Below are 18211 nucleotides of genomic sequence, written 5' to 3' on the forward strand. Positions count from 1 at the left end.
TGTCCCTAGGAGACCTTGTGTTGGAGGAGGGAGGGGAGCAGGTGGGAGAGAGACCTCTGAGGAGGGCCCGATGTAGGGGGAGAGGGGCTGGTGTACCTTACGACAGCCTTCCCTTTGCTAGTCCATGGCCTCTCATCCTCCAGACTCGTCCACGGCCCTTCCTCTATCACTATCCTATTTTTCTTTTGCATTGGTGTATTTTTGGCCCAGCCTTCATCATAAGACTAGCCTGAAAAGTGGTTGAGGGCACAAGTTCTGCAATCAGGCAGACCTTGGTGTCCTCATCTATAAAACCGGGCGGGGTGGTAAGAATGTATTTGTTGTATGGATTAATGGATGGTGTGAGTAAGGCCTTTGTCTACCGCCAGACAGAATGTGCGGTCACTTAACACATGTGCTTTGTTTTTGGTGACAGTCTACGATTTCCACCAGCTTTTCTCAGCATTTCTGTCTCTCTGTATGCTGTTCGGCACAGCCAACCCTCTCCTCTAAAAGAAGCCTGAGAGTGAACCGATCCACAGGGTAAAGTGGACCAGCTCACAGAGCAAAAGCCAGCGAGTGGGTGAAGAGGAAGGAAGAGCTGCCGCCAAGGGTGGGCAGGAGAGAAAGGCTCGCGGGGACTCCTCACGTGCCTGAGACGCAGCAAGTGTTGGGCCCAGGCTTGGAGACCAGGCTTTGGGGAACATCCATCACCTGTGTGGAGCTGGGGCATGAGGGGGCGGGTGCTTTGCCTAGAGTAAAGGCTACAGGGACCCATTCAGCGTTGTTCCAGCCTCTATTTCAAGCTTACGCCAGAGAAAACAGCTGAGGGCTGGGATGGGGTCGAGATGCCCTAATGACTGGGGCTACGGGAACACCAATCCCTTCCTCAGAGGCAGGGCAGCGGCCCCACATTCACCACTCACCACGTGGCCCCTTCCAAGTCATTTAACCTCTCTGGAGCTCAGGTTCTTCATGATAAGGTCTAGCACGAAAAGTCTATGAGTCTGTGAGTTGATCTGAGGAACTGAGTGGGCACTGTGGCCCCTCTGTAACGTGTGGCTCCCCTGCTCCTCTCTCACCTCCTCTGTTTCTCTGATCCCAGGACTTGTCCTGTCCTTGCTCTCTGTCGGGTTGGAGAGTGACTTTGAGGGGGTAGCCCTCAAGGGGCAAGGATGCTTGATTCTGATCCCTTCCCAGCCTCGACTATGGTCCCTGAAAGACTTCCCCTGCCTGGCTCCCATGAAGATCTAGGGAGAGAGCATCACAGTAATCCCCAATCTCCAAAAATCAGATGTGACACATCCAGGAGCTAAGGGCTTTTGCAAACATTTACTCTTTTTTTTTTTTTTTTTTTTTTTTTTTGCGTTACGCGGGCCTCTCACTGTTGTGGCCTCTCCCGTTGCGGAGCACAGGCTCCAGACGCTCAGGCTCAGCGGCCATGGCTCACGGGCCCAGCCGCTCCGCGGCATGTGGGATCTTCCCGGACCGGGGCACGAACCCGTGTCTCCTGTATCGGCAGGCGGACTCTCAACCACTGCGCCACCAGGGAAGCCCAACATTTACTCTCTTGACTGGCTACTGAGCCCCCTGCTGGACTCCAGTCAGGTGCAGGCTGGGCTCCCCTCAACCCACCTCATCTCCTATCCATGGTGCCCTCAACCCAGCCCTAAGATCACCTGTCTCTCTCATCCAAGTTTCTTCCTCCTGGCATCTCCCTGCCCCAACTGATGTGCACTCTCAGTTTTCCCAAACTCATTACCGCAACCCTCCCCCACCTGGCGCTCAGGACACCCTGATGTCATGTGAAGGTCTTCCTCTGTTGAGTTTAGTAGTAGGTCTCCTTCTCCAGCCAGCCTGTGGAAGAGAAGAGACCAGAGTGAACTGGGGAAGGCCTCAAGGGGAGACAAAGAGAAGGGTGAGCCAGGACAAGGTGGGAGGCTTGCCGGTGGAAGGCAGGGCCCTGAGGGTTGGAAGGAGCCGCGTGCTGGGGTCAAGGACTAGAGGGCAGGGTCCAGGCACAGCACAGGCTGGGCAGTGAGCTGGGGAGAAGGGCAGTGGGCCTGGAGGAACCGGGGGGAGTGGGGCAGCTGCTCAGGATGCTGGCAGACTCTCAGGCCAGGGTGCAGGGGAGCCTCACCGCCAGGGTGACGAGGGATGATGAGTTTTCTGACTTCATCATAGACAAAGAGGAGGACGCTGTAGGGAGTGGCACAGAGCCACCAGGTTATCCTGAAGAGAGCAAAAGCTGGTCAGCGGGGGCGGAGACGGAGGGGCCAGTGAAAGGCAGGTGCAGGGAACGGCGCCCGGGAATCGAGTATTTCGTTTGTTGTGTGGGAGGTTGATCCCTACCTTTGAGGAGGTCAGAGCCTGGGGAGTGAGGGCGGAGGGGCCCAAGACAGCAGCATAAAAAGCCAGTGAGAACAGAAAGGGATAAATGCCGTATTAGAGGTACATGCAGTGTTCACAGAGATTGTCTACCAGCTTTTGTGGAGTCGCTGAGGGAGACTTCCTTTGCTTTCTGGGTTCTCTAGACCTTGCACACACAAACTCCAAGCAGGATGGGTCTGAGACTAGATGTGGGGTAGATCTTGCCAGGGAATGTATACACTCTTCCATATTGCAAAGATGGTGAAATCTTTTTCTTCCTGAATCTCTTCTATAGACCAGGAAGATGGACTCTGGGGAGGGGTTGAATCAGGACCACATTTGTCCCTTGGATGATAGAGAGATGGCTTAGAGCAGCATTGTCCGATAGAAATATACTGTGAGGGCTTCCTTGGTGGCGCAGTGGTTAAGAATCCACCTGCCAATGCAGGGGACACGGGTTCGAGCCCTGGTCCGGGAGGGTCCCACATGCCGCGGAGCAACTAAGCCCGTGCGCCACAACTACTGAGCCTGCGCTCTAGAGCCCGCGTGCCACAACTACTGAGCCCACGTGCCACAACTACTGAAGCCCGCGTGCCTAGAGCCTGTGCTCCGCAACAAGAGAAGCCACCGCAATGAGAAGCCGATGCACCGCGACGGAGAGTAGCCCCCGCTCGCCGCAACTAGAGAAAGCCCGCGCCCAGCAACGAAGACCCAACACAGCCAAAAGTAAATAAATAAAATAAATACATTTATATATAAAAAAAAGAAATATACTGTGAGCCACATATGATAGTTAATATTTTCTAGTAGCTACATGAAAATAAGTAAAAGAAACAAGTGCAATTAATTTTAATGTTTTATTTAACCCCAAATATCCAAAATATTATTGCTTCAACATGTAATCAATATAAACATAATTAATGAGTTATTTTACATTCTTCTTTTTATCCCGAGTCCTCGAAATCCAGTGAGCATTTTACACTGACAGTGTATCTCAAGTCAGACACTAAATTTTCAGTGGTTAAAGGAAAATGTAGTCTAACCAAAACAATAAAGTTGTATTTAATTGAAAAATATTTGACATTGGTTTAGTTTTTAACATTCAGTTAACTAAAATGATAAATTCAGTTTCTCAGTCTCACTGAGCTATATTTCAAGAGCTCAGTAGTTGCATAAGGATGGTGGCTACCATACTGGACAGGGCAGGCCTAGGCCATGGTTCATTACACGCACACACAGACACCCCTCAACCAATATAAACAGTTACAGACATACAGTCATGCATTCATTCAACAACAATTATCATGTCTACTCTGTGTATGCACTAGGTCCTGGGGAAATAAAAATGATGACATGATGGTCTTTGATCTCAAGAAGCTCAAGCAATCAGGGAAAAGAGGTTAGATAAACACACAAACTAAATAATCACAGTATTAGGTGATGAGTTTTATGGTCAAGGTATGTACAAGATGTTTGGGAGCACAGTTAATGCTCAGCCATGTTTACTCTCATATGTTGACATTAATAGCAGCAACAACTGAGCTACTATTAACAAAGTGCCCGCCGGGACCCAAATGCCAGGCTTCATGTATTATATGCATTTCTACCTGTAATTATCAGACCAATCTGCCGGGTGTGTGTTATGGAGACTTTGCAGTTGAAGCTGAGGCTCAGAGAGGTTACCAGCTTGTCCAAGCTCATAGAATAATACACAGTACAGCCAAAATTCAAACCTGGAATTGTCAGTATCTAAGGGCAGTGCCAATGTCTTTTATTAAACATTAATTGAGCAGCTACAGAATACAAAGCATTGTGTAAAACACTCCAAGGGACAGAAAGGTGAGCAAAGTGTTGTAAACACATAGAAAATCAGTTGGAAGACTACACACTAAATTATTAATAGAGGTTACCAATGCAGGGTGGGGGAGGAGTGGGAATGAAATGGGAGTTTTGCTTTTTTCTTTATAAAAATGTTAAATGGAGAAGTTTCACAGGCATATACTAATGTAAAAAACAAAGAAACAAAAACTTGGGACTTGAACCAAACAAGGTACCGGACAGGGAGAATTTCAGTATGCCCACCCACCTATATGCACATTAAAACGGATTTGCAGAAGTACAGCAGAGTTAGCCATGCATAGATGAGGCTGTTTCACGATTACACCAGCTCCAAGCAATGTGTAGCCTGGGACAGCTATACCACACATTATCATAGAAGAGGTACCACTCTGTTAAGCACGGGCAAATCTGCTAAGTTTGCATGTCTAGTGGGTTGCGATCACTTGGTACAGTCCCTAATTCCTTCCCAGATAGGATGCGCTGTGGGAGCACAGGCAGTTCTCTCTACATCACTGAGTGGAGCCTGCTCCCCTCTTGACTTCCCCGCTCAAACACGCCTCCTCCCGTGTGCTCTCCCTGTGCCCAGAGACGCCCCGCCTTGCACCCCTCCCCTTACTCACTTGAGTGGGTACATTCGCAGGGCCACGTCCATGCCTGGAGTGTAGGACAGAAAAGCAGCCAGGAACGTCTCCTCCAGGATCCCTAAATATTAGGATCTTGTTTCTGAGAGGAAATGTTTAAGGGTGTGTTGGAGGTCGGGAGGGAGAGTTAGGGGTGCAGTTCGGGGGAGTGTTGGGGCCGGTGGGCGGTGCTCACGTCATGCCCTGCGGGAAGACAGAGTTTCTGCGGGTCTTGTGGATGATGAGGTCAGCCCACTGCACGACCACGATGCTGACGAAGAAGGCCGTGTGGCACGTGAACTCCACCACCTTGCGCTGTTCATAGGTCTGGGGGAGGGCGGGCAGAGGGGAGCCGTCAGTGTCAGGAGGGATTCAAATATGCCTCAAAGGCCTCTTCCTTCTCCTGCCTCCCCGGACCCCAAGGCTGAGATAGGTCCCCTATTTAGATTCCTGCAGCCCTTCACGTGTATCTCTGTCTTAGCACTTTCCATGTTGTAATTGTGAGTTGTTTATATGTTTGCCTTCCCTGTCTGAGAGCCCCTCAAGGGCAAGCACCTTGTCTTACTTATCTCTGTGTCTCCTCTCCCCATGCTTCGTTCAGTGAGTGGCAGGTACTATGGCTCAATAAATATTTACTAAGGAGAAGGGTGGTGTAAGAGAAGAAGGTAGACTTCAAGAGGAAAACAGGGTCAGAGGAAAAAGGTCAGGAAGATGGGGCCAGAGGGGAATCTGCATGCAGAGGGGAAAGGGATACCCGAAGAGTGGTACCGGATGGGTAGGCATTCACTCATCCATTTGTTCATTCTTTCGTTCACATTTTACACAGAAGGAACTTAGAGTCCAGTGGGGAAGATAAATATGCTATGTCAGCACAGTAGGTAGGTTACAAGAGGGAGATCACAGAGGGCCATGGAAACACAGGAGAGGAGCATCTAAATTCGACTGGAGAAAAAGCCCAGTTTAAAAAGAAATAAAACAGCATGTTTATAAATAACTTGTAGGTCGAATAAAGAATTTGAAAATATGTAGGACTAAACAATAATGAGATACTACAGATAGAACCTCGTGGGATGTGGTCAATGTTGTACTTGGAGGGAAATATAGAGCCCTAAACAATTAGAAAACAAAGGCTGGAAATCGATGAGCCAAGCACTGAAGTTAGAATGGGACCTGTCAGCACATTTCTGTGCATCAGATCATACCACCACTATCCCCTGCAGCCAGCCACCAAAACTGAGCCACTCCCATCATCACTTGAAAATTTTAGCTCCTGACTCACCATCGCTCTAACTGCTGTGTCCTCGGATTTGGAGATTTAAATATACATGTTGATGATCCTTCCCGTACCGTGGTCTCACAGTCTTAATCTTCTCCTCCAACTGTATCCTCTACTCCCCACCCGGCTGCTTACTTCCATGGTTAAACTCCAGACATTGTCTTTTCCAATAGCCACAATTTTTCTGTGATTTTAATTTCAAGCACCTCTTTTCTCTCTGATCACTGTCTTTATCTTTCCATCTCACCTACTCAAGTATCCCAATTCCAACACTTCTTGGACTTGGACTTCAAATCCATGGACCCAGTATGTTATATATTTGGCTATTATCTTTCTCCCCTCCCACGCTGTGCCCCTAACTAGAATATAAGCTCCATGAGAGCAATAACTTGGCCATTTTTGTTCACTACTATATTCCAGGGACAAAATAGTACCTGGTGCATAGAAGATGCTCAACAAATACTTGCTGAATGAATGAATGAAAGAATGGTGATCAATGGAATTACTGCTAGAGGTATTTAGAAGATAAGGAGCTATCTAGCAGTACGTAGGGTACTCCCTGGGTGGGCAGCTCTATACTCGATTATCTGAAGATTACAGCAATGGAAGAGGCAGAGACCTTGCCTTTATGGCATTTATTCCGCAGGGCAATTGTTCTCAACCCGTTTTGCAATATCTCAAGACGTCACTGATGTAATTTGACGTTAATTCAAGTTAATTATCTTTAACTTATTGTAAATAAACACGTGTCAAGCTTCATCTTGGTAGCAGGGAGATGGTATCAAGATATAAAACTAACAAGGGGCTTGATCTGAGGACTGAGGAGATGTTGACAAGGTACATAGCAATGAGGACTCTGGACACCTTTGGACCCTGGAGCAGTGTTGGTAGCTGGGAACATTGACATCTGTTGGTCTCATGAGGCTCAGATAGTGGAAGCCTACTGTGTATGAGGGGCAATGTTCCAACAGCCCCGATTTTAACATACTTTTGAGAGACCTGCAGTTAGCTTGGTTTGGAGACATCATGGTGAAGTGGGAAAGTGCCGGCCAGGAATCAGTCCAGATTTCTAGTCCAACTGTTATAGGGATTCATTGTGGGACTTTAAGCAAGTCACTAAATCTTTCCAGTAGACCATAGTGTCCTCTGTAGACTGTGTGATCTCTGTGGTCCTATGATGCTAGCAAAAATTGGTGTCACATCTCCCACTGTCTTAGAAATTGGGATGGGGGTGTTCACAGATGCAAACAGGCATACTCACTAAAATTCTTAAGCAAATATTGTTGGTTGGAGGGTTTCGGTTTGGACCTTATTCATCTTGGGTGTTAGGAATGACTAATACAGAGACGCATCCTCTAAGTTTAAAAAGTTTAGAAGAACAAGGAAGAGATATACAAAGAAAATACATTTTCAGATTTAAAATCATACTCTTTGGCTACTCTTGGAAAAGGAGCATAACAGGAGGAAGCGGACCCAGCACTCATTTCTGGGACAATGATGATTAGAACCTGGAAAACCAGAAATCAGCCCCCAAAGGTTGATTGACAAAGTAGACTTCCAGGTCCAAGGAAGCCAAAAAGACCCAGGAAGATAAGGACAGACAACAGACAGTAGGAATTAATGGAAATGAAGTCATCGTAAACAAAGAGAAGAATATTTGCTGATGTGATTGGAGATTGAGGACAAATGTTAGAAAGCTCCTGTAGGACTGGAGATGAGGATCATCTCTGTCTGCCTGGTGCCTCCATTCTCCTACTCTGGAAAAACTTGCTACACTCGCTCTTCCTCATTACTTCTTCACTCTTACCGGTCACAATCTACTACCCTACCTTTTACTCACCCACTGTTGTCCATAGCTGTCCTCCAGGTCATTGAGGTATCGATTTTCCCAGCTGATGTGGATGCCCAGCAGATCAGTAGGTTTAAAACCATTCTCAGCCAAGATCACAAAGTAGGTGAAGAATCCTGCCAGAGCCTGGATCACCCCTGTGAGTGATAGAGTCACAGGTCAGGGGAACCTGATTCAGGGAAGGATCTCAGAAGGCAGATCATGGAAGGGGTGCTGCATGGGGCTTGCTTCTAGCAGGGTTGATGTGTGTCTGAGCTGTATTGCTGAAGATTCATGCCATTAATGATCTGATCCCACCATCTCTGTAGGACTTGTCTCCAAACTCTGACATTTCTTTCTAAGCTGTAATCTAGAGTCATCTTTTTATCATATAAGCTTAAATCCGGAAAGGACCTTAGAGGGGATATGTTCCCTCTCCCCGCTGAGTGAGTGCTGGACTCCGCCCTGTCCCTTCTCTCTGACACCAGGACACTCATCAAGTCCTCTCATCCCCTCGCATCTCTCCCATCTGCCCCTTGCCTCTCCCTTGGTCAAAACCTCCAGCCCCTCATGCCTGGACCACGGCTATGGCTGACGTTAATGTTTGCCTACTGACCACAGATCTGTGCGCTGTGTAGGTACCGGTGGACATTGATTCTTACAACAATTCTGAACTATCATTTACATTTCATAAGTGGGAACACTGAAGCACGAAAAAGACTCAGCCATTGTCTAGGGTCATACAGGTCGCAAAATTGGGATTCAAACATAGGTATGGCTCCTAAATCTGTGCTTTTTTTCTATGTGTTTCCATCTCTAGATATTAGAATTGTCTCCTCTGTCCCCATCTCTTTCCTGTACCCCTATCGTATCTAGCAACTCAAGAACAAAGACCTCTAATGGCTCTCAAATGTCTTTCAAGACTGGCCCCGCTATAAATGCTACCTGTGTCCACAGCCTCATTTTCCACTACTTCTTTATCAGGAATAAGCGCCCCACCAAACTGGCTTATTCACTCTTCAGCAATCAGGCGTCCTCTGGTCCCCCACACCGGATCATCCATTTACTAGTCTAAGCCCTATCTTCCAGCACCAAGTTTAAGTCCTGTTTCCTCCATAAGGCCTCTCCAACTGTCCTCAAGATTGGTGAGTCCTCTTGCTTTGTACTCCTGCAGTATGTCCTATCTATACTCATTTGGCACTTGGAGAACAACTTGCCATCATTTTATGTACTTTTGCTCCTTTTTGACTCGACTCTTAAGTCAAGGGCAGGTCAGAGATCGATGTTTTTTTGTGTCCCAGGGCCCAGCACCGTTTGTTGTTAAGAAAACATCTCCCTGACTTCCAAGCCAAGATTGGTCCAGTGGCCACGCCGTTGCAGCCGCTCCCCACTCCCTTCACCCCTCATTCCTCTGGCCGCACCAATCTGTCCGTAGGCCACGCCAGTGAGACGGCCATTCACCAGCTTATCAGTCTTTGGATTCCGTGGAGCCCTCTTCATGGTGTCACTTTCACCCGACTCATAAGCCAAGGAGATAGCAGGGACCTGGAGGATGGAGGGTGGAAGTGACAGGGAACACACAGTTCAGAAGGAAACTCAGAAGCAACTCGGGCTCTGCCCCTCTCCCTGGACACAGATTTTTCCTACTCCTCAGTCTGTTTCACAGGAGTTCCACGAGCTGGATCCCAGCTTAGTCCTCACCATGTCAGTGCCCAGGTCAATGCAGAGGGTGGTCACGGTGCCCAGAGGCAGGGGGATACCGAGGATGATGGACAGCAGGAAGGGGGTGATCTCGGGGATGTTGCTGGTCAGGGTGTAGGCGATGGATTTCTTCAGGTTGTCAAAGATCAGGCGGCCTGGGAAGGATGGTCAACCTTCTGCGAGAAGCACAGAGAGTTCACACCTCCCACAAATCAGCACCTGGACAGAGAGACCACTACAAAGCAGTGTCACAATCCACGAAAGGGTCCGAAGGTCTTAGGCCTTGGCAGCCCCAGTTTTGATCACTTTGTTGTACACCAGAAACCAACACAACATTGTAAATCAACTGTACTTCAATTTAAATAAAAGTCTGAAGTGGAAAGAGCCTGGGCTTGGGTTCCAATTCCATTTTCTGCCATAACTAGCTTGTGATCTTGGGCACCCCTCACCTTCATTCCTCCTGCCTTGCAAGATGGCTTGAGTCCTTCCCTGACAACCTTTTCTAATATTGTCGTCCCTCCCTCCACTCCCTGCTTTACTTATTTTTTTCCATTGCACTTGTCTTCTTTTATTATACTGTTCAGTTTACTTTATTGTCTGCCTGTCTCCACTGGAAATTAAATTACACAAGGGCAGGGATATGTGTTTTGATTCCCAATTATAGTATCCCCAGCATCAAGAATAGTGCCTGGTACATAGTCGATACTCAGAAAGTTTATTGAGTTGAGTGGATATAAAATACTGAGGATCACACAAGGTCTAAATAAAATGTTAACTATCACTATTATGTGGATTGTCATAGATTTTAATAACATAGCTCCCGGAAGAAATCAGAAATCAGGGAGCCTGGGAAGCAGAATTCTGGGGTTCTCCTGTACGCCAGTGGGTATTGCCTCTGGGAAAGAGGGGGCTTAATTTAGCTCATGCAGTCAATTCATAGATCAGGCTCCAGCTTATCTTGATATGTCAACATCATTCAGACAACAGGTTGCTAGAAAGTCCTCCTGAGGTTGTGGAGTACAGAGTAGTCTCACGGTATAGCTACACCCTGAAACTTACTGTAGACCCACTTGAATCCCCGTGAGAGAAGAAAGACAATGCTATGCTGTATTAGAGCCCCACTCTCCCTAGAAAATCTGGACTTTCCTCCAATCTCATAAGGGCTCCAGAGGGTGACGTGCTAAGTACCAGCTGAATCTAATTTGCAAAATTTTGACTTACAGCGATTTCTCCCAGTCTGTACAGGAGGTTGGAGGATGGGCAAAGGGAATGAGAATAATGTAAACCAACTCTCACCTGAGTCCGAGCAGGTGAACGTCGGTACCTACCAACCTGGGCACCCTGCTTCCTCACCCTCCTCCATTCCTGTGACGATGGAGGCAAAGTTGTCGTCCAGCAGGATCATGTCAGCTGCCTGCTTAGACACATCAGAGCCAACCAGCGATGCCCATGGCAATGCCGATGTCCGCCTTCTTCAGCGCGGGGGAGTCATTCACCCCGTCCCCTGTCACCGCCACAATGGCTCCCTGGGTGGAGCACAGAGGGAGTGAAATAATTATTGTGTCAGATTCAGGACCCATCCCAAAGGTCAGTTTGATTCCATCATCCCTTGTTTCTTGATGTAATCATGCTTGGTTTAGGCCTCTTGGCCCTTCCTTCTCCTGCACCTCCTGAGATAGCAAAACTCACAGGGAGCCCCCAAATGGATGCCTGTCTCAGGGGTTCACGATGGGATGCTCTCTGGAGCCTCCACTAGCCCAGCCCACACATTCCTATGCTTGGTTTGGGGCTGGGCTGTGCCACGTGGTTCCCTCCAGATTCTCCAAGCCTCCTTGGTCTCCCTTACCAGCCTCTGACATCCCTCTACAATGATGAGCTTCTGCTGGGGGGAGGTCCGAGCAAACACGATCTCAGTGTGGTTTTGGAGGATCTCATCAAGCTGCTCTGAGTTCATATTTTTTAGTTCTGAGCCGTGCACCACAATGGCTTTGACATCCCTGAGGGAGAGGAATTTCAAAAGGCTAGTTCAGAGTGTTGAGAATTCACCAGGTGTCCTGGTGCCCTCTAAGCCATCTTTGCTATAACCTCCTTGTTTCTCCTTTCAACCCCATCTCCTCACTTGTCCCCTGCCACGCACTGTCCCCAGATTGGCACATTGCATTCCTTCCCTCCTCTCCCACCTCCTCCTCCCTCTTCTCTACCTCCTTCTTTGTCCCACCTTCATCGGAAAACCTACTGACATAGTTGCTTGGTCATTTTCCTATTACGTTTTACTTTGCAGTAAGTAAACTCTATACATCCTACCTATAGAAAGAACCTCTGAAAATGTTAGTGGGTGGGGCAGGCTAAGGATGGAGGGAAAAAATGGCAGATCTGAGTTCTTTCAGGGATCTCACCTGGCATTGACCTGGCTGACAGGGACCTTGAGCCGGGCAGCAATGTCCTCTGCTGTCTTGGTGCCTTCTGAGATGATGCCCACACCCTTGGCAATGGCCTTGGCTGTAATGGGATGATCCCCTGTTACCATAATCACCTGGGTTGGAAGGGGAAGGAAAAGGAGCAGAATCATGTTCAGAGAGGTCCTGGCTCCTTCAACTCTCTCTCTAAGAACTAACAGATCATTGCTATCATTCCACAGGGGTTTAAGTAGCTCATTCCCAAGAACTTGTGCTGTCAATCAAAACTCTTGCTACGGTTGGTGGCTTCAACCCATGGGAGTGGGTCAGGGCCATCAGACCATAAAACATAGGACAATCTGAGCTCTAGTTTTCCCAGGAATAAATCAGGGATTTGGGTGTATTTAACTGTATTCAGAATTGCATTTAATTGCTCCAGAGGATAGTCTGCCTCTTTAAGTTCAAAGACAGAAACACCTACCCGCAGAACAGTGGTAATAAAGGAACGTCTGGAATAATCCATCTGCCTAGCAAAATTTCATCTAGGCCCTCATTCATTTCGATCCTCAGTCTACCTCTCTTCTTCCCACTGCCTCCTCGTGCCCCTGGATTCCACCCCTTTTCTGGATACCTGGGGCCAGCCCTAGTCCTGTCCCCTTCCTCCCCAAAGATCAGGTGCTTGTGCTCTGTGCTCTTCTAGCCTTCTGTTCTTTGAGTCCTCCTCGCATCTCTGTGTGATGGCTTGTCTGTCTCTCTCCCCTGCTGGAGAGAGTGGGGCCGTGCGTATGATTCCTTGTTAAGTTTCCAGCCCTAGCAAAATTCCTAGCGCATAGTAATCCATCAACAAGCAATTACAGAATGAAGGAAGGATCGCTTCCTGGGAAACACTGCCCATGGTTCCCAAGTGCCCTCCCAGCACATAATTCTCAGGCTCTGGTGGGAGGGAGAAGGGAACTATCTGACTGTGACTGAACTAAGAACAGAGGTCCTGGAAAGGTCAGTCTGTTTACTTCCAGAGCGTGGAAATAAGCCTTGAAGGAGTTTTCCCATGAGCCCTCCTCATTCCACACTGGCACAGCGGGCTTGCTGGAAGGAGTGCTAACTAATCTGGGATTACCAGAGACTCAGGAAAGGTGTGCTGTGAGCAGTTACCCACACCACTGGCCTCAAGTGCCCTGGCTTGGTTGTGGGGCACTGGGGCCTCACCAAGTTCAGCCTGGGGGGCACGAGGTAACTGGTGAGGATCTGAGAGGGAACTGCACAGAAGATTAGAAGATTCCAGAGGTGGTTCAGATTGAGCCTTCAGTGATGCCCTTCCAGGCTTACAGTGCCCTGAACGTTTCCTACTGGTTCATCAATAATGACCTGTAGGACATGTGTGGTAGCTAGCCCAGCTTGACCACTCAGATGGGCCGATCTGCAGTAGTTTCTGGAAGTATCACCTCCATGCCAGGCCGGAGAAATAAAAACAAAGTCAGTCACCCCAAGAGTGAGTTCCTAGGACACAATTTCACAGAACATTGAGATGCATACATACAATAGAAGTGCAGTTCTACAAAGAATGGCTCCCTTTGAAGTAAAGAGCATCCAGTGGTTTCTGGAATTTGTCAAGTACTAAAGGAATTTCATTTCCAACTTCTCGGTGCTGACTGTACCTCTGGTGTTCCCACGCAGTCTTGCCAGCTGCCCTCTTGTGCCCTTGGCCTCTCTTCCCCCAGATCAGACCCATCTGAGAGAAACGGTCCAGTGTTGGTGACCATTCTGTAGGCCCTCACGGCTCAGCTGCAGTTCTTAGAGGGGGCTGCGTTCATAGCGGGGGCCAAGTGTCTTCATACTGCTAAAGGCCTCAGGTGGTGGCAAATAGGATGGTATCATTTTATTTTAGTTTTTTTGTTCTTTTTTTTTTTTTTTTTGGCCATGCCAGGCAGCATGTGGGCTGTTAGTTCCCCAAACAGGGATCAAACCTGCACCCTCTGCACTGGAAGGGCAGTCTTAACCCCTGGACTGCCAGGGAAGTCCCTTATTTTAGTTTTTTAAAATTAAGTTTATTCCAAAGGTCTGAACACGTGGCTCTGAAAAATACCAGTCCCACAGTCAATTGTAAAAACTTTGCTGCCATGCAGCCGTTAACCAGCCTCTTTCAGCAGCCTCATCATACCCATTAGCTTGGCATCAACACCATTGTGGAGTTGACCTTGGAAGGGCCTCCCCTATGGGACAACCCCCTGTATAACCATTACATTTTGTCTTCCTTGAAGGATGGCCTCATGTGTACGTCTTACATTTTCTTAGAGGGAAAAAGGGTGTGATTCAAAATTCCTCACCAAGTCTGCCAAATTTCTGTCAGCTTCAGGTCCAGAAGAAGTAAGAAATTAAAATGTAAACTTGTGCCCAGAACAAGGGCTGGCCCAGAAAGCACCAGGCCTCCTGCTTCAGGTGTCAGCTCCAGGCCAGCCGGAATCCTATTCAGACTGTTACCTATCACAGCTCGCTCTGCCTCAGGCCGTGACCGTGTCCTGCTCTGGCAGGCCACCTGGCTCAAATCACCTCTTTGTCTCCTGGTTGGGCCTCCCCACCCCCCCCCCACAGTAGGCACAATTGTAACTCTCCTTCTGGCTAAAGAGATCCATAAATTCCCAGGTGAGGTAAATTTTAGACTGTGTTATTATGTGCACAGCAATAACACAATGCACGATACTAACCACAATGTTATTCCTCATGCTGGCAGCCCACCTCAAAGCTGAGAAAATGCAAATGAACCCCTTCTCCATTTATCTCCCACAGTATGTATGACGTGGTAGCTTATAGAACCACAGAGGAGTGTCAAGATATGTGGCTATCCTATGCAGACGTGTTACAATAATGCTGTCTCCGCAAAGAACTGTACCACCCCCAAACATCTTGTAGTAATTAGGGAACTCACTCAGAATAATTTCCTATATCCATTCCTTGGTTCCCACTGTAGTGACCAATCATTGTACTCAGTGCAGCCCAGGCTGCCCCGAGACAAACTGCCAACAGTCAAAGGTCAAGATGAAGCCATCTCTAACAGATAGCATCCAGTTCTCCTTAAATACTTCTAGCCCCACTCCCTCCAACATGCCCTCCCAGATATTCCCAGAATATCAAGTATGAGCAGGGAAGGTGACAATACCTAATCTATGAAGATGTATAGGAGTCTTAGAATTTGAAATGTGGGATACAGAGCATCTCAGGATTAGAGGAATTTTACTGCTGCTATCCCGTGAAGTCCAAAGCCCACCCTGATTAAAGAGGAATTCCCATCTCTGGGTTTGTTCTGCAGCTGTGTTTTACTCTTGGACCACTTCGTTTTGGTTTTTAGCTTTTACTCCTGGATGTACACCTGTTAGGGCAGCTGCTCACCCTGAGTCAGATCCGTTGAAGGCCCCCAGCTCTCAATCTCTCATTCTCACTAGTGCCTGCTCCAGGCCCCCAGCCCTCTTGGCCTCACCCTTTTTACAACCCATCCAGCAGTACATTTATATGACACCTTCTACCACTTTGTTACTCCTCGTGTGGCCTGCAGACCAGCAGCAATGGCATCAGATGGGAATGTGTTACAAATGCAGAATCTTGGGGTGTCCTAGTCCTACTGAATTAGGATTTGCATTCCAACAAAACCCCCAGGCGATTCACATGCACATTAGTTTGGGAAGCGCCGTCCTAGGGTGATGCTTCTCAAATTTGTCTGCACATCAGAATCTCTAGGAAAGTTTTTTAAAATACAGATGCCTGGGTCCCACCCTGAGCGTTGCTAATTGAATGGACCTGGAGTATGGCCAAGGCATCAGATTTTTAAAGCTCCCCTGGTGATCCCATTTTATTTTTTAACTTTATTGAAGTATAGTTGATCTACGATGTTGTGTTCGTCCCCTGGTGATTCTAATGTTCAATGCAAGGCGGGATTCTAACTACAGAGGACACTTATTATTAAGTTCTCTCTTAAGACTGCAACTCATAAGCTCAGGAGGCAGAAATCAGTTCAGTTAAACCAAGAACCTACTCTGTCCAAGGTTTTCTACTGTTGATCCAGTTTACGACAAGTGAGGGGCATCTGGGATGCTCCAGTGTTTACCTTAATCCCAGCACTCCGACACTTGCCCACCACATCAGGCACTGCGGCTCGGGGAGGGTCAATCATGGAGATGAGCCCCACAAAACAAAGGTTATCCATGGGAAAATTGATTTCATCGGTGTTAAACTTGAATCCCTTGGAGTAAGTGTTCGGCAGACTCAAGAAGCAGAACCCTAGAGAGAGACAGAAGAAAGGACCAGTAGTCATTCCACTGTCTATGTCTCTATCCTGCTCGCCCCAACCTCCTAGATTTTTCACCCCACAACTAATGACTGTTTTGATGCCACTCTTCAAAGGCTTCTCCCACAGCCCCCTCACCTAGCACGCGTTCCCCCAGACCACCCAGTTCCGAGTAGGCATTCTGGAAGGCTTCCTTCATTTCATCATCCATTGGGTACTCCTGCCCTTTCAGAAGGTAAGTAGAGCAAAACTCCAAGATCCTCTCAGGCGTCCCCTTCATGATCGGTACGTGGGTCTGGGAGCCGTCCTCCCGAAAGTGGATGGACATCTAGGGAGAGGAGAGGAACAGGAGGAGAGAGCGAGGTTTGGGGCAAAAAAGCAAGGGTAAGGTTTTTGAGGGTAAAGCCGACAGGCAAGCTGTTCATACCTCCATTTCCTTTGTCCCCTAAACCAGCGCAGCCCCCCTCCCTCCAGCCAAATCCGACCTTTGGTTGAGCCCACCCCTCTCCCTTGCAGGAACCCCCAGCCTGGTATTATTTGCACAGGAATCTGTTATCTTCTCAGCCAGACTGGACGTGAAGGGCAGCCCAGGCACTCTCCCCTCCCTGCTTCCTCTCTGCCTGGGTGGCTAGAAGCAGAAGTCGTGGGGCCACAGAGACAGCAGAGTAGACAGGAAAGAAAACGTAGAGTCAAACACCTGTGCTCTAGGGCCAGCAGGAATGCTTTCTTAGCTTTATGACCTCAGGGCAGTCCACTTAACCTCTCCAAACCTCAGCTCCTTTGATAAAATGTAAAAGGTTCTGCGTTGCCCACCTCATTGGGTTTTTATAAAAGAAAGATAATATTTGTAAAGAATATATTGAAAAACACTGACAGTTCTTTACCATGGTTGTTTGAGCCTGAAGGACGGGATTAGGACGAATAGTAATAACAACACTTATTGAGCACTTACTATGTGCCAGCCACTGTTCCAAGTGCTTTACATGAGTTGTCACTTAATCCTCTCAGCTACTACCCTGTAGTAGTACTATCAATTTCTTTATTTTATAGATGACAAAACTAAGGTTAAGCTGTGTCCAGAATCACACAGCTAGAAAGTAGAGGCTGTCAAGGAAAGAACCCAAATTGACTCACTTTAGAACATGCTCTCTTAACCAACCTATGCTCTAAGTTCTTTATTAACTCTGTCGTCACACATTTAGTGGTGAAGTCTACTTAAAATTTATGATTGTTGCTTTGTTTTTATTAATACTGTCTTTTATTTTTTCCCAGAAGGATAAAGTTGCCTATTCACTTTGAGTCACCAAACTCTTTAAGCATTCGGACTTGTTTAGTTTGACACTGAATCATGGTTGCTTCTTATGTTTTTATGTTCATTTGGGGGACTGATGTATAAACTGTTTTCCAAGTGTTGCCAGTAGAATTTGTATAATCACATCTTTCATAATTTTGTTTATATGTTGAGTGTACTGTTATTTTGTGTTCATGAATTTTTTTTTTTTAACCAATAAACAGAACACGTCTCAAAACCAAAAAGAAGAAAAAAAAGAATATATCGAAAACTGTGAAGCATAATGCAAAAACTGGTTAGCCATTCTAGCCCCATGTCTCCTGGAAACATGGCACGGCCCCTGAGAGGGGCTCGACGGTATGAGTTGGGGGTCCCCGTGCCTCAGCTGGGGAGGGGAGAGCGTAGTCAGGAAGGGAACCTGAGGGGACAACTTGAGGACAGAGAAATAAGATCAGTTTCATTTTTCATTTTCCTGTGATCTCTGATCTGGGAAAAGGAACTGTCTCTGGGTTTCCTCTTATGATCGACAGGAAATTCCTGCTACGTAGCCTGTTGGGTAACAAAATCAGCACACTGAGAGGAATTGAGCTTGTGGTACCGAGGGGACCAGACTGTACTGGCCCAAGGAGAAGCTG

The 18211-nt window shown here is 47.6% G+C and overlaps 1 protein-coding gene across 1 annotated transcript in view; it reads right to left on the minus strand.

Annotated features, from left to right (window-relative positions):
- Window positions 1-1964: 1964 nt before the first annotated feature.
- The window catches only part of ATP1A4 (ATPase Na+/K+ transporting subunit alpha 4), a 28680-nt gene continuing 12433 nt past the window's right edge, over window positions 1965-18211 (minus strand). The window contains 13 exon segments of the mRNA XM_089912905.1: window positions 1965-2211; window positions 4809-4891; window positions 4893-4911; window positions 5005-5135; window positions 7925-8070; window positions 9334-9457; window positions 9614-9768; window positions 10967-11048; window positions 11050-11139; window positions 11460-11610; window positions 12010-12146; window positions 16106-16278; window positions 16424-16613. Of these exon segments, the coding sequence (XP_089769031.1) occupies window positions 1980-2211; window positions 4809-4891; window positions 4893-4911; window positions 5005-5135; window positions 7925-8070; window positions 9334-9457; window positions 9614-9768; window positions 10967-11048; window positions 11050-11139; window positions 11460-11610; window positions 12010-12146; window positions 16106-16278; window positions 16424-16613 (1713 nt within the window). The 3' untranslated portion in view covers window positions 1965-1979.

The sequence above is a fragment of the Delphinapterus leucas genome, chromosome 1 (assembly GCF_059928025.1).
Source record: "Delphinapterus leucas isolate spDelLeu-1000000601 "Yukka" chromosome 1, BTC_Dleu_Yukka2, whole genome shotgun sequence".
NCBI lineage: Eukaryota > Metazoa > Chordata > Mammalia > Artiodactyla > Monodontidae > Delphinapterus > Delphinapterus leucas.